A 22808-nucleotide genomic window follows, 5' to 3' on the forward strand; every position below is an offset into this window, starting at 1 on the left:
TTCAAGGCGCAGTTTATTCAAGCCATAGGATTTCCAGCCCGACGGCACCGAAGCGCTACAGCGGCGACAGCCCCAGCCCCGGGCGACGAACGGCCGGGCATTCACCGCGACTACACGAAGTTATTGTCCAGTAATGGCACTAGTCCGCTACATTATCGCATCACAAAGTCCTAAGTGGACAAACTCATTGATTATATTGCCAATCCCTTTTTAAAGTAATTTGGCAAGCTTGCTAGCACAAGAACAGCAACTGTAACTTTCACCCATATGCAGGTCAAACCCAACTGAAACAAAGTTATTCTGGAACAAACAAACAAAAAAATCTATTTCAATTATTTAATATTTAGCCTTTAGTGTTACTGCAATCTAATTCTAAAACCCACACAATTTAAAGTCGAATCCCTAAGCAGATATTAGCTCTTGCTATGTCCCAAACCGAGAAGTTAATGTAATTAACATCATAAAACATGGTGATTTACATACTACCCACATAACTCACGCAAATAAATTATCCTCCCACAAATACAAAAAAAAAAAATACTGACACATTTAGGGAAGTTAGCTTTTGAGTTAAATTCAAGCATAGAAGTATTTAGTAAACAATCCAATATTCAAGTTAGTTTGCAGCTCTTTGGGGGCCTGACAGATAATCGAAGTTCAAGCACAGTGGAGAATTTGGTTAGCTGCTCAACTTTTTTTCATAGAAAAATACCATGTCCATAGAAGAAATGAAATTAATTTCAACTTACTCAGTGATCTACTCTTTTATTTGACCTTAGTTAAAGGCAAACCAAGTACAGATACTGTACATTAAAATGTATGCACATAGAACAAACAGTTGTTCTTCATTCTACCTTAAAGGCTCAAACCTCCACACTCTTTTATTTAGAGCCCTTTGCAGGCAACGACTCCTCTCTGAAACACGCTGCACCCACATTTAAATATAGAGAGATCCATCTGCAGGTCCCACATAGCCAACACCTATTAGCAGCACATCAATTAGTGTCCATATTCCAAGTCCACCGAAGCTGAAGAGTTTTCCCAGACCTTCCCGCCATTGACCCAAATAGAAACGATCGGCACCAAATCCACCAAGGGTGATGCTATAAGAATAAAAATATGAATAATTATTATTATTTTTCGAGGAACTGAGCTTGGATATCCAAGTGTTTTTCCTCCAGCTGTGTTTGCTGAAGACAGCCAGCACTCTCGCATGAGAATCCATCATGCATTCTATGCCCCCCATTCCAAGCTAGACTATCTGAAATAGTGTTTATTCAGTACATTCTTAGTTATTGGTTAAAATATACCAGGGAGAAAACCATAGAACCTGAAGATTTTAAAGACAACTAACCTGTTTTAGATTGGCATTATCCAGTAGTTCCTGCTTACCTTAGTGCCAAGGCAGTAGACCACTTATAACCTCCAGTCCAGTTGCAATAGAGCATCTTAGGAAAGACACGGTTACCTAAACATTGGAAAACATTAAAACCTTAATGAAACAAACAAAGATCATATAAAAAGGAAGAAAATTACAAGGAAGACGACACTATATTTTTCCAAAAGGAGTCTAAAAGGGTTGACACTGACTGAGAAACAACTGTCAACACAAGAGCTCATTTATACCCTACAGTTCTCTGTTCCATCGGTCTTGGTCCCATATCAGAAAATTCAGTGAACAAATAGAGGGAAAATTAAACTAGTTGGGTGGAACCAGCATAATTTTTTTTAATTAGCTTACAGAGACATTTGGTATCGATTCTATTAGTGGTGTTCAAGTAAGTTTAACTCATCCAAGGTGACAGAAATAAAAACAACCGTTTTCTCTGGTGTGACAGCATACAACAGTATAATACAGCAATGTTTCCAGTTAGATGTCGCTAATATGCTAAAAAATGAAAATGTAACAATAAAAAAGTACAGGAAATTGATCAAGGCGCAGGCTGTTATTGCAAAAGGACATAAATAATCTTTGTATTCACCCATTACAAACTATGTGAAGAAATTCTTCAGAGAAATCTGGCTTTGCCCACCTTACCTAGACAATGGATGTGATCCCGGACCGTACAAGTTGCGTTGTACCTTTGTCGTGGGCAGGAAACTGTCATACAGTTTGTGGAATTGGTACAGACATAATCACTTGTGGCAAGCTGCCAGCAAAACTGGCATGTCATGTTAATTGTAAAGTTCTCCTGCTCGTGGTTATTATCATCCTGTAAAAAGGACAGCACTATCACTTCAATAGTATTAAAAAAAAAAAAAATCTGTGTGCTGTATCAAATTAGATTTCATGAGTAGACATTTTGGGCAAAATAACAACTGTTCTGTTTGCTACCTCTTATAGAACACAAAAATCAACATTAGAAAACCACCAAAGAGGTATCAAAGTCAAAATTAACATTCCTGATTCCTCTAACCTAAGGCTGCTGCCAAAAGGAGGACTCATTCAGTCTCACCTGTAAGGTCAGTTTGTAGCTCTGTCAGATACTTAGCCTCCCCACTCTCAAAATTATTGGAGTGGTTTAACTCAAAGGCATGGCCAGGTAATTAAAAGATCCAAGGCAAGAAAGGCAAACCAGGAAAGGGCAGGCCTGCCTTTTCAACAGCCCACAGTGAGTGAACAAACTTATCAAAGAACTGCAAACCTGCCTACATCAGAACCTGGAAATCAATATTCAGCTTTTTAAGACAAGATACCACAGTTTAATTACTTAAATCTAGGGTTAAGAGTAACAGGTTACTTACAACACAATGAACATGTGGCTTGACTTTGCAATCAAAAGTGGCTGTCTTCCCATATATACAGGAATAGTTTGTGTTACATGTCATGCAGTCTGGTGGCAATCTACTGCAAAGCCCGTTGCTGGGACAATTAGTCACGTAAGGTGGAATTTCTGTACTTTCTGAAAGGTGCAATAAGTGAATTAAGAAACTGAGTAAAGAAAGCCAAATAGTCTAAAGTATATAAATGATTTTTTTATACATATACATTCACAAACACATGCACTGATGTGGTATAAAGGGCTTTCCTCACTATACATGGAAGAGCATTCCCAGCCTGCGCTGTGAGAACCAGAGGAGCCATAGGGCTCCACAGAGGACACCAGCCAACACTTCAGCACAGCATCAAGACTGAGCTTACAGGGATTAGTGCTGCCTCAGCCAGCACTCCTCAGCAGAAGTAATCAGTTTAGGTATAGCAGCAGGGTGACACAGGTAACCTACTTTGAGCTGAGCTCTAATTAGGGCTGCAGCTAGCTCAGCCATTTGTTGTTTGTATGTGTACAGAATCACCTCCTAAACTGCCAGCAAGAACAGCATTTCTGTCAGTCATGATGCACCCACAGCAAGCTACAAAGCTGTACTGATGGTGGACAGGGAACAAGTTCTTGCAGGATGCTGGAGTCTTTCAAGAACTTCCACCATCCTGAAGGGTATAAACCACATGAACCACAATCGCAATTTAACCTACCATTTTCTAGTTCTTATATGGACCAGTTGTCTAATTAGATAACCCAAAGTAATTGTAGTGGTCATTGAAGAGTAATTCATAATGTGTTACATTACAATGCTTCTTACCACTGTGAAATCATGTACAGGTTTCTAAGACCCAATTCAAGAACTTTTGGCCTCAAGACTCTGAGAAGGACCCACAGACAACAAACAAACAAAAAAGCCTAATACCTTACCAAATGCTTTGAAATAGGGAGCATTTGTACTTGTTGAAGTTAGGCTTTTTGCCAGTGTAGACTGTGGCTGTGAAAGCTTTGTCGTCATCAAAGATCCTGCTACAAGACAAAAACATGGAGAAAGTGAAATTTCTAGAACAAAATTCATCTTCACAGTTGATTTCAGAACTCTAAAATGAAAATGCAAGTAGAAAGTGTAATGAGATTAGAAAAAAATCTGTTTTCCTGTTCTACTAATAGCAGGATATTTATGTTAAACATTAGGAAGAGCATTAGAATGGAATTGCTCCTTTAAGACAAGGAACTGTATTTATTTCCATTCAATCTTATTTTTTGATTCATGAGAATTAAGAGCACTGCTCAGAAAGCAGTGTTTGCTACTGAGCAATACCATTTAATGAAACAATGCAAGTAAATGTTTGACGGCACGATGGAATAGAGGAACCGGCTGGCAAGCACGGCTGTGTTGGTGCAGGCGCTGCGAGAACCGCCGACCGATGGCTCGGAGAGCCGCGATGTGCCAGCCCGCGCCGAGCCCTCACTGCAGCCGCCGGGCACGGAGGAAAGGACAGGCAGCTTCGTCACACCACCCACCCTGACCGTGCCAGGATGTTTTGGGTCACACACGCTCACAACAAAGAGCAGGCACAAAAGGTGCTGTATAACAGAGCAGCACACGAGCTGGTGAGCAGGGCCTGGCCCGTGTTTTGCCCTGACACCGAGCACCTCAACCCCAACCCCGCAGAGTGGGCACAACGAAATGCGGCCATGCCCGAAACACCCGCTTCGCCCCCAGTCAGGGGAGCGGCAGCGCATCCTCACACCCCACCGCGGTCACCGTCACCTCCGCAGCCGGACCCGCGCTCAGCCCTGGCCGCAAGGAGCAGCCGCCCCCATTCGAGGCCCCAGCCGGAACCCCTGCCTCTTCTATCACCCCCGGCACCCTGACTCGGCCCGGCGGCCACACTCACCACGGCCCGAGAGGACGGAGAGCTGTGACAGGAACAGCGCGGCCCCACAGATCCCCCGCAAGGCGCGCCGCCACCACCGCGCCGCCATCTTGGTGCGCCCGCCGGGCCCGGCTCTGCCGCCAGGGGGCGAGGCGGGGGCGGGGCCGACCCGGCCTGAGGGGGCGCGGGAGGCGGCAACGCCACAGCGGCCCCACACGGGAACAGACACCGCCAAACCCAGAAATTCGCTGTAAAACGCCCTCAGAACCTGAATTCTGCAGGCTGAATACATCACACATGGAGCACGTAAGCCGTAAGCTATAGTCCATAAAAACAAATTTATGTATAAAACATAGAAATAGAAATAAAAATCACCCGCCACTTCCCATGTTAATTCTGTCTAGTGGAACAGAAAGCTTTCCCAGCACTTGCTCCTTCAATGTTTTTTTTTTTTTCTTTTTCTTTTAGAAGCTGGAGATAAAGACAGATCCACAAACCCAAATGAATACAAAACCAATCACAGACCCATTAAACACAGGTCTGTACGAGTGTGAGACAGAAGTAAAACATAAGCTTTGTATTTATGTTGATATTTATGCACTAAATTGTAGTTTCTGCTTCATGGCTGTGATATTTAAATCACAGCTAGAGCTGTATAGCTTAGATAATTGCGCAATACACTTAATTAAATAATAGCATATGAAAGTGAAAAAAAAGGTAAAAATTAATCTCTCAAAAAATCCATTTCAATTGCCTGCAATGGCAACTTTAAAAATCATTTCTAAGCATAAACAGAACAGAAATATGGCCAGTTTCAAGTCCAACAAAGTGTTTTAAAATTAAAATTGTCCTCTGCTCCTTTTTAGCATTCTAACTACTCCTGACGAATACAGTAATAAATTACACACAGAAAAATTTTTCAAAGTTTTTTTTGTGTTTTAGGAAAAAGCCAAAACAACAGCAAACAGGAAAAAAATAAACTACTTCACACACAGTTACAGTAATTCAACTGCATTCTTGGCAACCACCATTACAGCAACCAGTCATCCCATCAACTCCACGAGGGCCTTGTTACACTGAGACTTCCAACAGACTCCAGTGTATTTATAGTCTGTGAACACACATTCTGAAACAACCAAGGTACTTCCCCCGTGTCCCTTCCCCCCCCCCCCCCTTACCATTTTTGTTACTATCTGGAGTTAGAAAAAAACCTAATCCAAACTGCTCCTGGGGCACCTACCCCACTGCCAAGCACTGGATGCCAGGTCACAGGCAGGTACCTGCTCTGTGACTGAGGGAGCTCAGCACCCCCAGCAGCATCCACTGCCCTTCCCAGCCTCCTGATCCCCAACACTGCGCAGCCCTGACTTACTATTTCCACAGCAAACCCACCATGTCAGAGGTGTAGGACTTTCTAAATGAGCATTCTGCAATTCAGGCAGATCAGAAACCCATGCGATTGTTAAAGAAGTTGGCAGGTGCATCAGTCCTCTCATGCTTTTCCTGGAGCACCAACAGTGCTACATGTGCTTATTTTATGTATCCATTAACTGAAAATTTTCTCCAATGAGCATCACTGCTGTGCAGGAGCAAAGAAACATTTCACATAGGCAGCTAATAATTTTTTTCCTAACAGCAACATCAGAATTCTTCTTCTGCATTTCGAATTTGTGAAGTCTTAAATTTCTTGAGTTTTTCAATAGCAGAAGATACTGAAATCTCTCCGTGAACTTTGTTGTCTCTTGTTCGGACATTGACAGCATTATTTGCTTTCTCCTTTTCTCCAACCACTGCAAGACATAGCACAAAATATTAAACAGACAATCTACATTAGAAAATGAGCCTAGACAAACTTTATCCAACATTAAAACTTAAATGATATTCAGAAATACAAGATGCGTCAATTACCTAAAATGAAGTTATACTGAGCCAGTTGTGCATTTCTAATTTTCTTGTTTAATGTGCAACTTTGATCTAGATCCACATCTGACATAAATCCTGCTTCAAAGAACTGGTTGCAAACCTAAAAGAAACCCCAAACAAACCAAAACCCTCTTACTATTACTATATATTTTACACCACACATTTGTAAATGCTGTAATTACTGATCTCTCCCAATAATTAATTCATGTACATGCATAATTTTGTTCTTGTGAATGATTACAAGGAATTCAATGAAGTATCTGAAGAAACGTGCACACACAGCTGGACCCCAGCTGGAAGACAATACAAGATAACATCTATATCAAACATGTGCTGCTATGCTGCTGCATGCCAAAAACCTGTCCTCAGACTGAGAAAGGAGAAAGAGGAGAAGGAACAAACACAATCTTGCATTAAAAGGAAAGCAAGGGAGAAGGGTAAAACCAAACACGGTTCAAAAGTGAAGTGGTCAAGAATATACAAGGTGGGAAACGGAAGAAATTGGCTCTGCCTACTTAAAGCTGGGAGTACTGTAATGAAGCATTCGTTATCTAAGGTTTGTCATCCAGGATATTTTTTCCTTTAATAATTACAGAAGTATTTACATAATTAAAGAAGCCAAAATACTTGAAGTTTGTATATGTATACAGACATATACAAATTTTAGACTGAAAATTTTGTATTGAAAAATTTACCTCTCCCCTCAAACATGTCTCCAGAATTATTAAGCATTAATTCCCTGTTCCAGGACAAGTATTTAAGGATCTATGAAATTTGCCTGCTGCCATAAGGAGGCAGGCCCTCCTCTCACCTGCTGGGCGTATTGTTCTGAGGTGGGGCCCACAGGCACAACCATAACCTGCCGTGGAGACAGCCAGAATGGCCTGGCCAGCACAGGAGAAATAGGAAATAAAGGTGCATTTTACATTTCCAGTCACAGCCACAGTCATGTTTCACAATCATAATTTCTGTACTTTACAGACTTATTTACGTTAGCTAAGGATGTCAGATAGTGTGTTATCTCCCTCTTTTCAAGCTCACATAAAATAGTAAATAGATTGATTTCAGTAAAATGACATATGGGGGAGTTGGACCTTCTGTTCTCTTGCCAGCTGACTTCACAACTTTAAACACAGTTTTTTCTGTGTAATTTTCACTTTTATTTATAACTTTACAGTGAAAGGTGGACAGTAAGATACGTGACTGAAAATAAGAAGTAACCTTTCCTTAATAATTTAAATACATTCATGAAGAAATATCTTCAGATCTTACTCAAGATAAAACAATCTTAGAAATACAAAAACTATTTCATGTATTAGGACTAATGCATGTCTGTGTATATAATAACTCAAATAACTGCTTTACATACATCTGACATCCTCCTGGTACAAAAGCATGATTTTTAAGAAAAAAGGAACAAGAATAATGCAGAACTTACACATTCAATTACAATTCCTATTTCTGCATTATTTTGCTCTTTCTACAGTCTCATGAAATTGAATTTCTAATAATAAACTATTAATAGATGGATATCATACAACTCAGACCAGAAAACTGGACTATTCTTGTGATCTTACCAACTAATTTTGGGAAACTTCTAGGGATATTATTTTTGCATTATAAGATATGGGACAATAGGAAGGATATGCACTTTCTACATTGTTAAAGACTTCTTAGAATTCCATTTGTGCCACATACCATTTTCCTCCATAATTTTCTGCTAGAATAGCTATCATTCTCTCCACAGATCCCAAAATAGCTCTGTGAATAATCACTGGCCTTTTCTTATCATCACCATCCTTACTGAAAAAAAAAAAAATCAAGGTTTTTTTTTTAATAAAATTATCTTAGCTCACATACATGTAAATCCTACTAATATTTTTGATTCTACTTTTAACAGAAAGACGACATTTAGTTATACTTATGAAAAATATACTGTTTTTATTAAAAACGTACTATAAGTTAGCTGGGCTTTTAAAGGAATTCTGCATAACCACAGTGATTTAAAATAATGCCTATAGGTAGTGACAGAGACACTCTTAAATTTGAGAAGACACTTGACTCAGCACTATTTTTGTGCGTTTTAATATTTTATGTTTTTCCTTGTACTCTCTTTCCATTACAACTTGCTTTTATTTTGTTGAACAGGATCTTACCTGCCCTTACTGTTCATTACTTAGCTTAAATCACAATCCTGTAATTTAAAAAACTGGCTTCTTAAAAAAAGAGCCAGTTCATAAGAGTATTATCACCTACCAAAAAAGCTATGACATCTACTGTAGAATATACAGAAGGATGAAAAAATTACAAATATTCTTATTCTATCTTGCCCATCTTCATAATATGCAAAAATTAAACACAGCAAGAACTACAACCCAGAAAATGAGTATTCAGGTCAACATGGCACTAAGATTAATTTGCTCAGTCGATAAAACTCCCTCTCCCTAGCTCGTCAGATTTTCACTAAAGTCAGATTTTCACTAAAAGCTGTTTGCATTTGGTTTATGTTCAAAGTTAACTAATCTAACCTGATAAAAATAAAGAACCACTTAGTACAAACATATTTGCTCCTTAGGGCATGTTTGAACTTGTGTGCCATGTCATCCAAGGAGACACAATGACTAGGCTGAAAACGAAAACTGACTCAGCTGAGGGGTTTTTAGCATAACATATGATCGGTCGTCTTCAAAACTGGCAGACAAGACAGATAACGAGATTTTCCTGCATTTGCAATTAAAGTCAGCTATTACATTAAGTATCTTCAAGTTCATGACTCAGTCCTCTACTCACTGGGGGTGTTTGCCCTCCCTACCAGCCGACTGATTTACAAGCTAACCATTTGTTAAGTGAGCAATACAGCATTAGTACATAATGGGAATTACAGATAATGAAAGCTATTGCCTAATTTCATTTGAAAAAGGAAGATACTTAGCTTAACCACTCACCCAACATAAGTCAGATTAAACCGAATGGGTAGCTGGAAGTCAAGTTGGATGGTAGCACATTGATGGTACCTACCAATGGCATCTTTGATTTTAATATCAATCTGTGAAGCAAAATAATACAGTTACTAAATATAGTTTGCCTGCAGTACATCTGCATTTCTGTCCCTCCCAAAGTTATATTGAAATGCTGAGTCACTGACCTTAGGACCATAAAATGCTCCATCTCCTGGATTCAAATTCCATTGCTCTCCAAAGCTATTCAAGCTGTTTTGAAGTTGCTAACCATAATAAATGAAAGAGTAATTTAAAAAGGTATAGAAGGGCCTTTAATTACTGGAAATCAAAGCATCTGCCTTTGAAATTCAAAGGGAGTCAAAGGGCAGTACAACCCCTATTGTTCAAGGATTTGTTCATTTATGATACATAATCTGGAAATAGTAGTTCCTTGTATAACTATTGTGATTAATCAGAAAAAAAGATTAATAGAAATCTAACTAGTTCAAGATAAGGGGCTAAGTAAGAATCTGGAAGTTCTGATTTTCTATAGAACTTCAGCTTTAATGTGATGTTTTCCTACAAGAATTTCCACTAAGGGCAATATTTAGCATCTGATTTAAGCAATTTCATCATGCAGCATGGAAGAACGTAGTTAAATATCTACCTCTGCAAATACAAATATTAAGAGGTTTTTTGTTTGCTTTTAAATTAATTACCTTTTCTGCATGATCCCAGATCTCTAAATCTCCAAGATAATTTTCAGGTCTTGTAGAAAGATGTAGTTGAAAGGTAAAGCCAAAGACAGCATACACTGACTTCAAGAAATCAAGACAGCCCTTAATTTCTTCTTCAATCTTAAACATAAAACATATTAAAATATGTTAAAATTTACTTACATAAAAATGTAATTGAATCTACTGAATTCCTCATAACCAGAATATAAGAGTCCATTAAAAAAAATAAGACAGAATTAAAAACCACTTGAAAATTACATCCTACAAACTCAAATCCAGGTACTGGGCAAAAAGAGATCTGAGGTGTTGTGGCTTCAAAGCATGGCAAGAAAAGTAGTATTTTTGTTAAGCATGAGGTTCTGGAGCCAAGTTGTATCCTGAACAAAAGTGCATCAACTTATACATGTAGCTCCACTAAAATCTATGGCATTACTGACAAAATAAAGTTTTTATTCAGCATTACTATAGAAAACAATGGGATCAACTGCTTTTTTCTTTGCAGAGGGAGATGGAAGATGCAACAAATCTTACTTTCTGGGATCTAATTACCCAATGCATCTTCCTAAATAAAAGGAATAACGTAGGAAAAAAACCCCATCAAAAGCAGCATTATGCTACACAATGGAAGAAGCAAGAGTTGAAATACTTCAGGGATTTTTTTCTTGTTTACTGCTAGTTTGCACTGGGAGAGGGAAAGGTTTTTTGGGTCTTTTTTTGGTTGACTGGTGGGGATGTAGGAGGTGCTTTTTTTTACCTGTTCCATTGTGCAAAAGATGTGAGCATCATCTTGTTGGAAACGCCTTACACGAGTCAAGCCACTCAAAGTGCCCGAGAGTTCATTTCGGTGAAGAACTCCAAAATCCGCAAGTCTCAGAGGCAATTCCCTCCAGGATCGGGGACGATGGGCAAACATCAAGCTAAAAGGAACATGGAAGAACCTTCCTTTTATCCTTCTTACGGAAGATTTAAGACAACACAGAAATAAATGAAGCTCAATATAGACAGTAATCACATTTTTAAGTATTTACTCATTCAGGTTGTCTACATCCTGAAAGACAGGCAAACAGAAAAAGCACGCCACTCAATGTACTGCTAAAGACCATCTGGGAAAAAACACTGCAGGAGTAAATCAGAACTGGTTCATCTCTACCTTCTTGGAACACCACATCTGATGCCCACCTCCATCCAACAGAATTGGTATTTACTAGCGGTACAGACTAATATTAGCATGCACAAACCTAGCTCAGTGCAGACTTACTGCAAAGGTCTGCTTTGGGACACTGTCAGAGAAGTTCTCTGGACACACTGGCTTAGCAGTCTATCATAAACATACATGACAGCATGTATTAATACTCCTTTTATTTCTCCTCAGCCCCAGAAAGGATAAATGAAGTAAAATAGTAAGTTTTCCAACTGAGAGTACTAACCAATGTCCTGGACAATTCATGGGTTTAAGGGCAAAAGCTTCCTTCTCAATCTCAAAAGAGAACATATTTTCACTGTAGTGCTGCCAATGTCCTGAAGCTTCCCAGAGTTTACTGTTGAAGACGTTTGGAGATACAACTTCAGTAAAATTACGCCTGCGATATTCACCCTATAGAACAAATGCAACATTTAAAAGGTGATAGAGCTTTTGACAAGCAAAAGCTTGATTCTTTTTAATGGTGGTATTATGATGACAACTTACAGGGAGACTAAAGGACTACTGCAAGTGTAGATTTCACACAATTGGAAAAACACAGCTTCTGCCTTATTTTCAAAAAGGTTAGATTTGTATAATCATTGTGAAAATCTTATATAAGTTTACATACATAGACATTTCTCTTTCTGCGGATAGGTCAGCACTATCATTTAAGATCAACAAATGATATTCACGTTGCTAGGAGTTACATCAGTATATACTCACCCTTATGAAATCCATGAGTGTGTTATAAAGAAAGGCACCTCTAGGGAGGAAAAAGCAGCTTCCAGGACTCAAATCATGAAAGAAGAAGAGTTCTTGCTCCTAGGTAAATTAAAACCAGAACGCTCTAACAACAATTCAGAAAGAATCGCAGAAATGTACCTACTTCACACACATTGAGACACTGTTTGCAAAGATGGAATATTGCAGCAACAAGATGATCTCTGGTCTACAAGTTCTCAGCAACACCAGTTAATTTATCTGCAGTTCTTACTCTTAGAAGTTTGTAAGAACAATGAATTCCATTTGATTCTTTGACTATGTAAATACAAATGTCCCCAAATTTACACCTATTATAAAGAATGACCAAACCATGTTATTTACACAATTTCCTAATAAATTCTCTTCTATGAAGAATAGAGTGGTTTAGGTAGGATCTGCAAAGACTTTACATTAATAGGTTTAAGATTTATTTCCCTAAACCAAGGGACTAAAGCCATTAGCTTTTTCCCAACATTAGTTTAATATTCATATGCAAGTGACAAGTTCAGTTTGTAGAATTAAAATTTTAAAATGTAAGCGACATCAAGAAGCACTTAGAACTGACTCCCTTTCAAACTGTCAAAAAACAACAACAAAAAATCAAAACTAAAATACAAGGAAAGAGAACGAATTCTATAATAGAAGTATAAAAGAGAGTAGACAGTGGAATAGTGTACCTTTCCAATTTTCCTATGATCCCGGTTTTTGGCTTCTTCCTGGACTTTTTCCCATTCCTTCATCATTTTGTTATCAGGAAAGGATATTCCATATATTCTCTGCAGAGTTTCCATCTCAGATTTTCCTTCCCAATATGTAGAGGAACTCTGATACACAAATCCCATATTTTAAAATAATATTACATAATATCAGGGAAAGAGGGATAAACACTAACCCATTCAAACATTATTATATTTTTCCTTGGGAAAAGAATTATATGCAATTCTTCAGCATTTGTTTATAATACAAAGAGACTTGCAGTGCCTTTTAGTCACTAATACAGAAGACAAACAGAAGTGACAGGTCAAATCATTTTTATTCTGCTTAGGTACCTTGCTTTAACTCACATCATGGCTTATTTTATTATTTCATGTTATGGCTTCTAAAAAGGCAGCACTTGTTTACATTGAAAACATAATGCAGTAGGGAAACACAAAAGGCAAAACAAACCTAACTCTCACAGTTAAATCTGAGCAGTTTTAACCCTCTACCCACTTAATCCCTGGAACTCAAGAGTTCCATGCACTTCAGTTAGGAAGCCAGCAAAAGCCACAATGATGGATGTTCCAAAGAGCTCAGTCTAATAAGGTTACCAAAATTAGTATCTGTGAGTAACTTAAACTACACCATAAATTCAGAGGCCTCTGCAAACATTGTCTCTGGCTTTCCTGGAAGCAATGCCATTTTTTAACAGCAGCTTTTAACTTCCAGATCTGCCAGGGTCCACTTTATCTCCTGCACCTGAAGGATACCATCTGACAAGGTCAAAATACTATTTTCTGACCCAGTGAGTACCTTGGATGTTCATTTACTGCAGAACAGAGCATACACACCCCCCTGCACTCAGATGTGACAGCTGGTACAGACTAACCAGGACACTTGTCCTGTGAAGTGTGGTGCTGGTTGGAGATGGTGGCACAGTCCTGCCACAGGAGCTTAGGCACTGCACTTCTCTCCTGTGCACGGGAGAATTGGCTCCACAGCTAATCTGGTCTCTAATAGCTAGAGTTTTTTGCAGTGCTCTTCATCAGTCTAAACATGCATGTTACACTAATACTCTCATAAAGAAACATGCTGGTAACCTTCACTGAGGTACTATTGTCTTAGTCAAGAATTAGTAAACCTCAGAAGCAGATCAATGACCAAAGTCAGTAGTTCTACTTCTACAATGGGAGCTGGGAAAGAAATTAAGAACTATTGTACAGTAAGCAAAGAAAACAATAGAAAGGACCAATCCTAGGATACATCAGCTCAGGAAAAATAAATATATAAATAAATCAACTGACAATTTATTTCAGTTTCAATGTACAGTTAATTTAAAGTTACCTTAATTATTTTAAGGGCCTTAATTTTTCCAGTGTGTCTCACATGTGGACCCCTGCAGAGATCAATCAATGGACCACATCTATATGCCAAAAGAAAATGAGTTCATTTCCAAGCAATGCAACAACATTTTTCAATAGTCACTAATGGCACAAAAGTTCATGTCTGACACATTCAAACATGACAGTAAATAGAAATATGCAGCGTGCAGCAAATTCAGTGCACCTTAAATGTAATTGCGCCTTCTACCTGAAGTGGAATATTCACTCAGTAAACGCTCAGCACATTTGATCCATTATCTAGAGCATCATAATACATATGCCAATTCATATAGTTCCATATGTGAACTTGTTCAAGTTGGCCAGGAAACTTCAAACTATGCACATCCAACAGAAAAATGGTTTTGCCATTTTCCAACCAACTAACAAGCAACTGCATGAGCAGGTTCCTCACCCCACACTGAACTAGAGTTAGCTTTATCCATTATGCAGCAAGCCAGTGTCAGGGGTGGTAACTTATTTTAATCAGTCTACTGAAACCAGAAGGAATGAATAAAAACTGAATTTGACATTTGTCCACAAACTGACACCTAATCAGTCCCAGCAGAGAAAGACAATATGTCACTTTACATAAATAGCAATATTGATTACAAACTTAAGTCCCAATCACACAAGAATTCAGAACTTAGAGTAAAAAAACCACCCAAGAAATTATTCTCTTCTCAAATTAAATTCATTAGGTATAAAAATACTTTATAATACCTGTCAAGTATATTATTTTACCTGTATACTGTGGTAGTTGGTGTCTTCACCTTCTCATTAAGGATACGACACTTAAACTTGTTATACTGTGTGTGGAAACATAAAAAGCCAGAAACATCAATAAAATGGATAATAAAATTCTCTTTTAAAATTACATATTAATCATACAAGTGCACCAGTGAAAGACACTCCTAATTAAAAAAAAAAAAAAAAAAAAAAAACCAAAGCAAAAAAACCTCCTACATATATTTCTCACAAGAATTGCAAAAGCAAAGGGGAAAGAGACAAAAACATCTTAACTCCCCTGAGGGTGTGTTGAAGATTGTGATTACCATCTGAACACCTCAAAGCACTTGTGAAAGGCAATCCCACAGTACAGTGAGACTGGCAATATTCACTGAATAAAACAGGACTAGAGTTAAAGTCTTTTTTGACCTATTTCCACAAGTGGGCCAGAAGAAATGTATGCCTTTTGTTTACTTGTCTGTCATTTCATTGAGCTTGAGGTGATTTTTTGTGGAGTACAAAATTGTTTTTATTAGTGCCTGAAAGCATCCTGAACACCTGAGAGGTCTATGGAGAGGGGGAGAAGGATGGTACCGTTCTCCTTTGTTTTACTAGACAGGTCCTATTCTGACGAGTCAGTCACATGCAATATTTCACAAAAGTTACATTTTAAAAGATCATTGTACCAGATCCACAGCTACTCTAAAGATTTACCTTAAACATGTCTAACAGGATCTCCTTTTTGACTTCCAGCCTTTCAAAAACCTGTTTCTCTTCTATGATATTTTTACAACAGCTCTCTAGTAGTGGGAATTCAGTACTAGATACACTTCTAAATAAAAAGACACAGGCAAAAGAAATATAAATTAATTATCTTGATACTCCCATTTTTTCAAGTGACCACTTTCTAATGGTCTAATTCAAAAAACATGGAATGTGGTGGTGTGATTTATCACAGTATTTTCTTAGTTACTTACAATTAACTGTATCTTTAACTATTAAACTCAGAAACACAGATAGTACCATCCTGAACAAACCCACTGCAATCATTCCCAGAACAGTCTTTGACATGATCAAATGTCTGGAAGACCTATAGCTCAAAATATGCATACGATTTAAGAAAAAAACAAACCAAGGGGAAAAAAGGCTCAATCCAGCCACAAGAGCCAGTTTATCAGCTCATGCAGATTCAGTATTCTCCCTGCCTACAGAAAGATAAACAAGGAAAAAACAGAGTTGTAAAGCTGTGCACAAGGATTAGAAAAGTAGTAAACACCTATACAACTTACATGCATTTGTGCCCTTGGAAACCAAACTTGCATGACTCTTCAAGGAAACCACCCCCTTTACCTCACAGCAACTTCAGAAAGTTTAAGTCAAACACTTGGCATTTTTTCCAGAGAACACTGAACAGCTTCAACTCTTACAGAGCAGGTGTCTGAACACTGCTTCTGAATTTAAATATATACACACACTCAGTTTCAAATCATATTAGAGATCCAATTTTACTTCTAACATGCAGAAACAAACAAAATAATTCTAGTACTGAGCTTTAATATAGAGTATTAAAATTCTAAGACACTGTAATTTTACCTATCTTCAATATAGATGTCATAATGAAATCCATTCTCAGTTGGTGGTCCATAGCATAAGAAGCCCCCAAAATATCCTTCCATGGCCTCTCCAAGAATGTGAGCACTGGAATGCCAATAAACCTGTAAATGAAGTCAGGTGAGCAAACCATGAGGTCAATGGCACTGGGTAACTAAAAAGAAGAAAAAACAAACCGGAGGTGTATCTGCAGATGGGAAGTAGACTGGAACCAATGTTGTTCAAATTTTGAGAAAAGTAAAACAATTTTATCTTTTCATTTTGAAGTTCTCTAAATGATTAATATAATGGCAGATGTGGCACTAAAGGTCCACCATACTCCAGCCTCAAAGAGGATGACTATACCTCTGCACAATTCCTTCAAATTAGTACTTACTGTATTTGTTCATTTATAAGGTATTTTCAGTTGAAGTCTATGCACCACTAATCACATCTAAAGCAATGCAGCCAATTAAGTTGCTATTGTTCACATTCAGTACATTTATTACTGCGACTGTAAACTACATTACCTGAAATGTCGGATGAGGGAAGCCAACAACAAATACAGTAGATCAATACCAGTCTGATGTTCTGAATTCTTATTAATTCAGACTATTTCAGAGCTGCTGGTACAAGATAAAGACTTTACAGGCTCCTGAAATGCCTCCAACAAGCTTAATCACATGAACAATTATTTGACAGAACTGAAGTCCACCTCTAGTATATAAAGATAACATAAGCTTCAGACTGAATAGCATTAAAGAAAAATCTTAGCCATGTTGCTAAGTATATATATAGCTTAATTGACTAAGATATGCCTACTTAAGGATCTAATAAACAGTGCCAGCACAAGGAGGTGTAGATTTTATTTATGACTCAAGTCTAATATTAGACAATTTTTAGAAAATGGTAAGACTGCCTCACTTTGCTTTCACAGTCTGATCTTCAAATGCACTGAGCCAAACTATAGACTGTTTCAAATTAGCATACAAATCAAGACCTACTGTATGAACTAACTTGTTTATGTAAAAGAGAAGGATGAAAAGAACACTAAGATTTTATTCACTCTCAGACTAGACGCACTTAGTATCTAATCTTCTTTGTTGAATACAGGAAATACATTACTTGAATAGTTTTGTGGCTTTTTTTTTAATTCAGTATTTTAAAAGCTTAATTCTGTCATCAATTTTATGTCATTAGTTTCTTTAATCAAGTAGAAACCAGAGAGTGTTTACTCACAGCTTTGGCTTCTTCATTATCAAAGGTGAGCAGCTCTAGAGTACAATCTTCCTCCAGTGGACGGTCCAGGTCCCAGAGTTCACCATTCACTTTGGCTATGACCACATTCGAAGCCAACAGTTGACTTAAGAAATAGAAAAGATGACAAGAGACAACAATGTTTAGGTTCAGATTTGTAAAAGACTTTAGATTTCTAAACCCCGTGAGGCTACATCCACATCTTGTAGAACCTGAAGGTCTTAAACTTTTGTTTCTGTGGTCTTCTTAAACAGTTGCCTACTTTTAAGATATAGAACCTTAAGGTCTTAGGAAGTTTCATTCCACAGTTTTCAGTGCTGGGGATCTGAAGGAAAGACTGCTCCTTGCAACAGGTTCTACAGTATCTGCTAGCTCACAAAACTTCACGTCTCTTAATTCCTAGCAGTCTCACAAATTTATTAATTGGAAGCAAGCATTATGATCCCAGCAAAGAACCTCAAGCATCACTCAGAACAGTAACTTTAAGCAGCTGTTTCTACTACATGAAGCTGAAGTTCCAATGCTTTCCAAGCAAACCAATTTAAGGGAGCCACCACCCACTGACTGTGACATATTTTATGCAACAAGGTAAGAGACAAATGATAGTAACAGTTTTAGCACTACAAAAGTACAACTCTTTGAATGTGTAGGTTACCTAATTCTTACAGCTAATTGATATGGCGTGGTTTTCCAAGATTCCCCTTCAACCGTCTCTCCATCTGTCAGAGTAATTTTGATAGATTTGCTCTGGTTGGCTGCTCTGTAAGCTAGCAAAGCATCATGTTCTTTCTTCAGTGCTTCATAAAGCTTCAGTCTGTCTTCTATGAAGCCTGGTGCACACTGGAACTGTAAGAAATAAATTTGATCATACACACACATATATATGAGACAAAGAGAATAATAGGATTCACAGTGTTGATGCATCCCCAGGGGTTCTAACTTGTTGTCTTGGGGTGACGTTATGATGTGTATCCCATATCGGTGCCTATGCCCAGAAATTAATTTTTGTGCCTTTCTATGCCTCTAAACTGAGCCTGAGAGGGGGAAGGAAAAAACTGAGCAAAACTTTCTCAAAGCAGTTTGCAGCTTGTTCAAGGTCACATAAAGATAGCAGGTTTTTTTTCCCCAGCTGCGGCAGGGGAGCGAGGAAGCACCTGGCTTGCTGCTTTCCAGTCAGCTTTTGGCCAGTTGTTTCAGTTTCTTGTTCTCCGGAGAGAGACTGAGAGTTGGACTTTGCTTTTCCTTCTCCTTCTCTTGAATTCCGGATTTTCTCCCTTTGCTACTGGACTGCTTTCAACCTCAGAGCACATCGGGAGGACTTTCCACCGGGCACAGAGGGCCTGGCCCTGGCCCAAGCCCCAGCTCCGAGGAGACCAAATGGAGGACTCTGATGCTTTCCCAGGTTTTTCCTCCACAGTGAAAGATTTTACCATTTAACCTTATTTTCCTTTCCCGGGTGTTTGTTAAATAAATAGTTTTATCTTCTTCACTTTCCTTCGAGGAAAATTTATTTTTTTCCCGAACCTGGTGGGGGAGGGGTGGTTGTGCCTTCTCTCAGAGAATATATTTCTAAATTTGGCCAAACCAGTACACTTGTCCAGATTTCACTGTAGTAGAATTTATACTAAAATTCAGTAAAGCATTCATAAATAATTATATACAGGATAGTCCCATCCAAATTGCTGACTATTTTATAGTGGTTTTCCAATTTTCCATGCATTTTCATCAATCTGGGCCTAAATGGGTCTGTGAGTTGGACCTCAGAAAGCAGCCTATATTCCTGGCCCAAAATTTGCATTTGGCAGATGTCCTGGCAAAATTTGGATCACTCCAACAAGCCCTCACTACTGCCACTACATTCAAAGCCCCAGATTCGAACAAGACAGTACACATGAAGATTCCTGTATTTTAGATTAAGGTGAGTTATTAAGCTCTATTGTACTACAGCAGGGCTGCCAACATTCTTTCAGCCATCATGAACGCTGTTTAAGTGCTCGTGAACCATCAGCCTCCTTAGGCACCACAGAATCATGACCTTTATTTTCCAATAACCCAAGTCCTTTTGTTACATAAGAAGTAGAGATCTAAGAATGTATCAGTAACTCTACTAATGCAAGATGAAGCTCTTAAATAATGTGGGTTTTTTTTCTCTGTGCTATAGCAAGCCTTCTTCCCAAAAGCTGGGATTTCAAAATACAGCAAAGTATTTCAGATTTGAGCACCTTTTCTGAACCTGGCCAAAAACCACTCCTATTATTATGTGGTATTAAAGAACCACTTACATCATTCTGGTGTTGGTTCACAGCTTCATTTTCTTTTTTCTTTTCCTCTTTAATTTGATTCACCACATCAGTTGGACTTGCACTGGAGACTTTCTGAAAACAGTGATAATACAAAGTATAACCCTACTATACCTTTAAGATTTTTTCCAGCAATCATTAAAGCAAACCAAACCAGTATAATAATGGGCTAAAAAGGCAATTACAGGGAATAAGGTATGTCCTTAGTACAAAGACTTATCATGACTCGTCTAAAATTCATCCTTTTGACGTTCTGCAGACACAGCAATGTTGCTCACCAAGCAAAATCCTCTCAACACAATTCCCCAAATTTTACTACTACAACTGTCACCAGCAAAATAGCCCCAGCGAGGCCGTAGGAGACCAAACCGGAGCAGTGAGCAGTAACAGCAACTTTCAGTGGTGTGATACCTCGAACAGGTTGCCCAGAGATGCTGTGGATGCCCCATCCCTGGAAGTGTTCAAGGCCAGGCTGGATGGGGCTCTAATCAATCTGGTCTAGTGGAAGATGTCCCCGCCCACGGCAAAGGGGTTCTAACGAGATGATCTTTGGGGTCCTTCCCAACCCAAACCATTCTATGAACACACCGCCTTGGCGCAAAGGTGGAGACCACGGCCCAGTGCTGCGGGCAGACACCGCGACAGGCTTCAGCTCCCGGGGGCTGGGCACAGGCGGCTCGGCTCCGTGAGTGCCCCTGTCCCGTCCCTTCCTGCCCGCGGAGGTCCGGCCATCCCGGGGTCACCGTCCCGTCCCCGCTCCGAGCGGCCCCGGCGCTACCTCTCCGCCGGCCGGGGGCTGCCCCGGCGCCGCCCGGCCCAGCTCGGCCGCCAGGCTGCGGCGCAGGTGCAGCAGGCGGTAGCGCAGCTTCTCGTTCTCGGCCCGCAGCCGCTGCAGCTCGGGGCTGGCGCTTCCGGGGCAGTCCGGCTCCTGCGGCTCCTTCAGCCGGCCGACCTCCGCCGCCAGCCAGCGCAGCTCCCGCTCCTGCCGCGACAACCTCAACGCCACCGCCTCGGCGGCCGCCGCCGCCATGTTGCCCACGGCGCGCTCCGCCCCCGGCCCGATCCGGCCCCGCCCGCTGCCGCTGGACCCCGCCCGGGCGCGGCGCGGCTCCGGGGCCGCCCGGGGCATTCCTGCTCCCATCGCTCCTTCTTCTATTGGAGCGAAGAGCTCGCTGGAGCCCTCGCTGATGTGCTGCTGATTAATCTACGTACCCGAGGCCGGTGAGCAGTTGGGAAGTGTCGATATCCACAGAATCAATTAGGTTGGAAAAGACCTCTGAGATCATCGATTCCAACCTATGACCGAGGACCACCGTGTCAACCAGACCACGGCACCACGTGCCACATCCAGTCTTTCCTTTAACACATTATGAAACAAATCAATGTCAAAACGTGTGGGTCAGGTTGCATCCTTATTTCACTTCAATATCAAATAAACACTGCCAGAGCTTATTTGTAGTGGATGTTTCCTGCTGACACAATTTCTTACGAAATTAGGCTGATTGAAACGATACAGCATCTTAGCACAAATCGCAGAATTTAGCACCAAGGTAAATAATGTGAAGAGGTTTGAGTTGCCGGGTGTTAGGACTCAGAGCTTGGGAGGATTGTACAACTCCTATTGCACAGTCTGTGCTGCATCATTTACAGGTCATTGCAGTTAAATACCTCAGTTCTTTGACCCTGGGAAAAGAATAGTTCTGCATCACAAATCTTGTATTCCCACTATGTATCCTTTTGTCTCAAATACTTCTTTGACATCTTCAGTTTATCTAGTTTCCTCCCTTTATTGTACATCACACCCACTTCTCTGTGTTCAGTTTCTCAACACACACTTCCAAATTTTTTCCTTTAACCTGTACTCAGACTTTAAGAGGTGTGGATTTTTATTAGAATTCTGGCAATTGCCAAATCAGAATTTTAGCATTACATTCTTCTATTTACTCAACGGGAAATAACTGTATGGTATGTGAGAAGGCAGAGAGACAAATTTTGTAATTATCTGCAACTTGATACATTTCCTATGATGTCGCCCATTCTTCTTTGTGACTTTAAGATTTTGTAAGAGCACATTTGAGATTATAAGGATATATTCTTTTACCAACAAATATAATGGGTACATTTCTGGCTCAAAACATTGTACTCCTTTAGAAGAAAAAAGTAAATTACTCAGTGCATCAAGTCCAGAGACACTCCTATAGTGTATAGTCACAAATTTTAAGTTAATATACCTCAGCAAACTGATAACTATACACTTTTTAAATTTGCACCAATTCTTCCTTCCTTTTCTGAAGAGATGCAACTTAACAACACCTATGTCTACCCCTCACTACAGCAAGGTCATGTATCTTTGATGTTGGATTGGCAGGTGTAAAAATAAGACATAATATATAGCTTCCTTTAGAAATCCACTTCATTATTAATTTGATAGGTTACCTGTTCTTTCAATTTCTGGATTCACTACTGTGCAGAATTACTTACTCTGCTTAGGATACTGATGACAAGCAGTGTTATCAGCACAATAAAATAAACACAGATTTGTTTTTCAAATGAAACTCTGAGAAATGTGTTCAGGTTACATCCCCTGTATCTCATCTTTGGGTACTGCCTTACGAACCCAAAACATGTAACTTTGGGCTTGCTCTAGCATTTAGTGAAGTAATGGAAAACT

At 39.4% G+C, this 22808-nt stretch overlaps 2 protein-coding genes across 4 annotated transcripts; both read right to left on the minus strand.

Moving 5' to 3' along the window:
* Positions 1–129: 129 nt before the first annotated feature.
* Positions 130–6161, minus strand: TM2D3 (TM2 domain containing 3). 2 transcript variants are annotated; one of them, XM_082290579.1, is made up of 6 exons: positions 6032–6161; positions 3690–3788; positions 2746–2903; positions 2039–2213; positions 1393–1468; positions 130–1103 (listed from the first exon to the last, which is right to left on the minus strand). In XM_082290579.1, the coding sequence occupies exons 2-6, from the start codon at positions 3775–3777 to the stop codon at positions 938–940; spliced, it is 663 nt and encodes a 220-aa protein (XP_082146705.1). In that variant the 5' UTR covers positions 3778–3788; positions 6032–6161; the 3' UTR covers positions 130–937. The 2 variants fall into 2 exon arrangements, with proteins under 2 accessions (XP_082146705.1, XP_082146704.1); XM_082290578.1 differs by lacking the exon at positions 6032–6161 and adding an exon at positions 4661–4764.
* A 112-nt stretch (positions 6162–6273) lies between these two features.
* Positions 6274–21167, minus strand: TARS3 (threonyl-tRNA synthetase 3; the record flags this gene model as incomplete). Of its 2 annotated transcripts, XM_082290577.1 has the most annotated exons (19): positions 6274–6429; positions 6548–6662; positions 7374–7446; positions 8261–8365; positions 9508–9608; positions 9708–9785; positions 10221–10358; positions 10993–11155; positions 11666–11832; positions 12145–12243; positions 12861–13007; positions 14227–14305; positions 15006–15070; positions 15705–15822; positions 16584–16705; positions 17820–17943; positions 18493–18683; positions 20120–20212; positions 20916–21167. In XM_082290577.1, 19 exons carry the CDS (start codon positions 21165–21167, stop codon positions 6281–6283), a joined length of 2379 nt encoding a protein of 792 aa, XP_082146703.1. In that variant the 3' UTR covers positions 6274–6280. The 2 variants fall into 2 exon arrangements, 1 of the variants encoding a protein (XP_082146703.1); XR_014226814.1 differs by lacking the exon at positions 7374–7446 and having other exon boundaries at positions 6301–6429.
* Between the last annotated feature and the right edge of the window lie 1641 nt (positions 21168–22808).

This window comes from Coloeus monedula (assembly GCF_965178545.1).
Source record: "Coloeus monedula genome assembly, chromosome: 14".
Taxonomy (NCBI): domain Eukaryota; kingdom Metazoa; phylum Chordata; class Aves; order Passeriformes; family Corvidae; genus Coloeus; species Coloeus monedula.

What these genes read in the sequence shown, in the direction of transcription:
- TM2D3 (XM_082290578.1), bottom strand. Translation starts at nt 4,748, where the DNA reads ATGGCGGCGCGGTGGTGGCGGCGCGCCTTGCGGGGGATCTGTGGGGCC. An exon ending in CTCCGTCCTCTCGGGCCGTG is followed by an intron (nt 3,789 to 4,660) that starts GTGAGTGTGGCC and finishes TTTGTCTTGTAG; the next exon opens with CAGGATCTTTGATGACGACA. An exon ending in AGCCACATGTTCATTGTGTT is followed by an intron (nt 2,214 to 2,745) that starts GTAAGTAACCTG and finishes TCCTTTTTACAG; the next exon opens with GATGATAATAACCACGAGCA.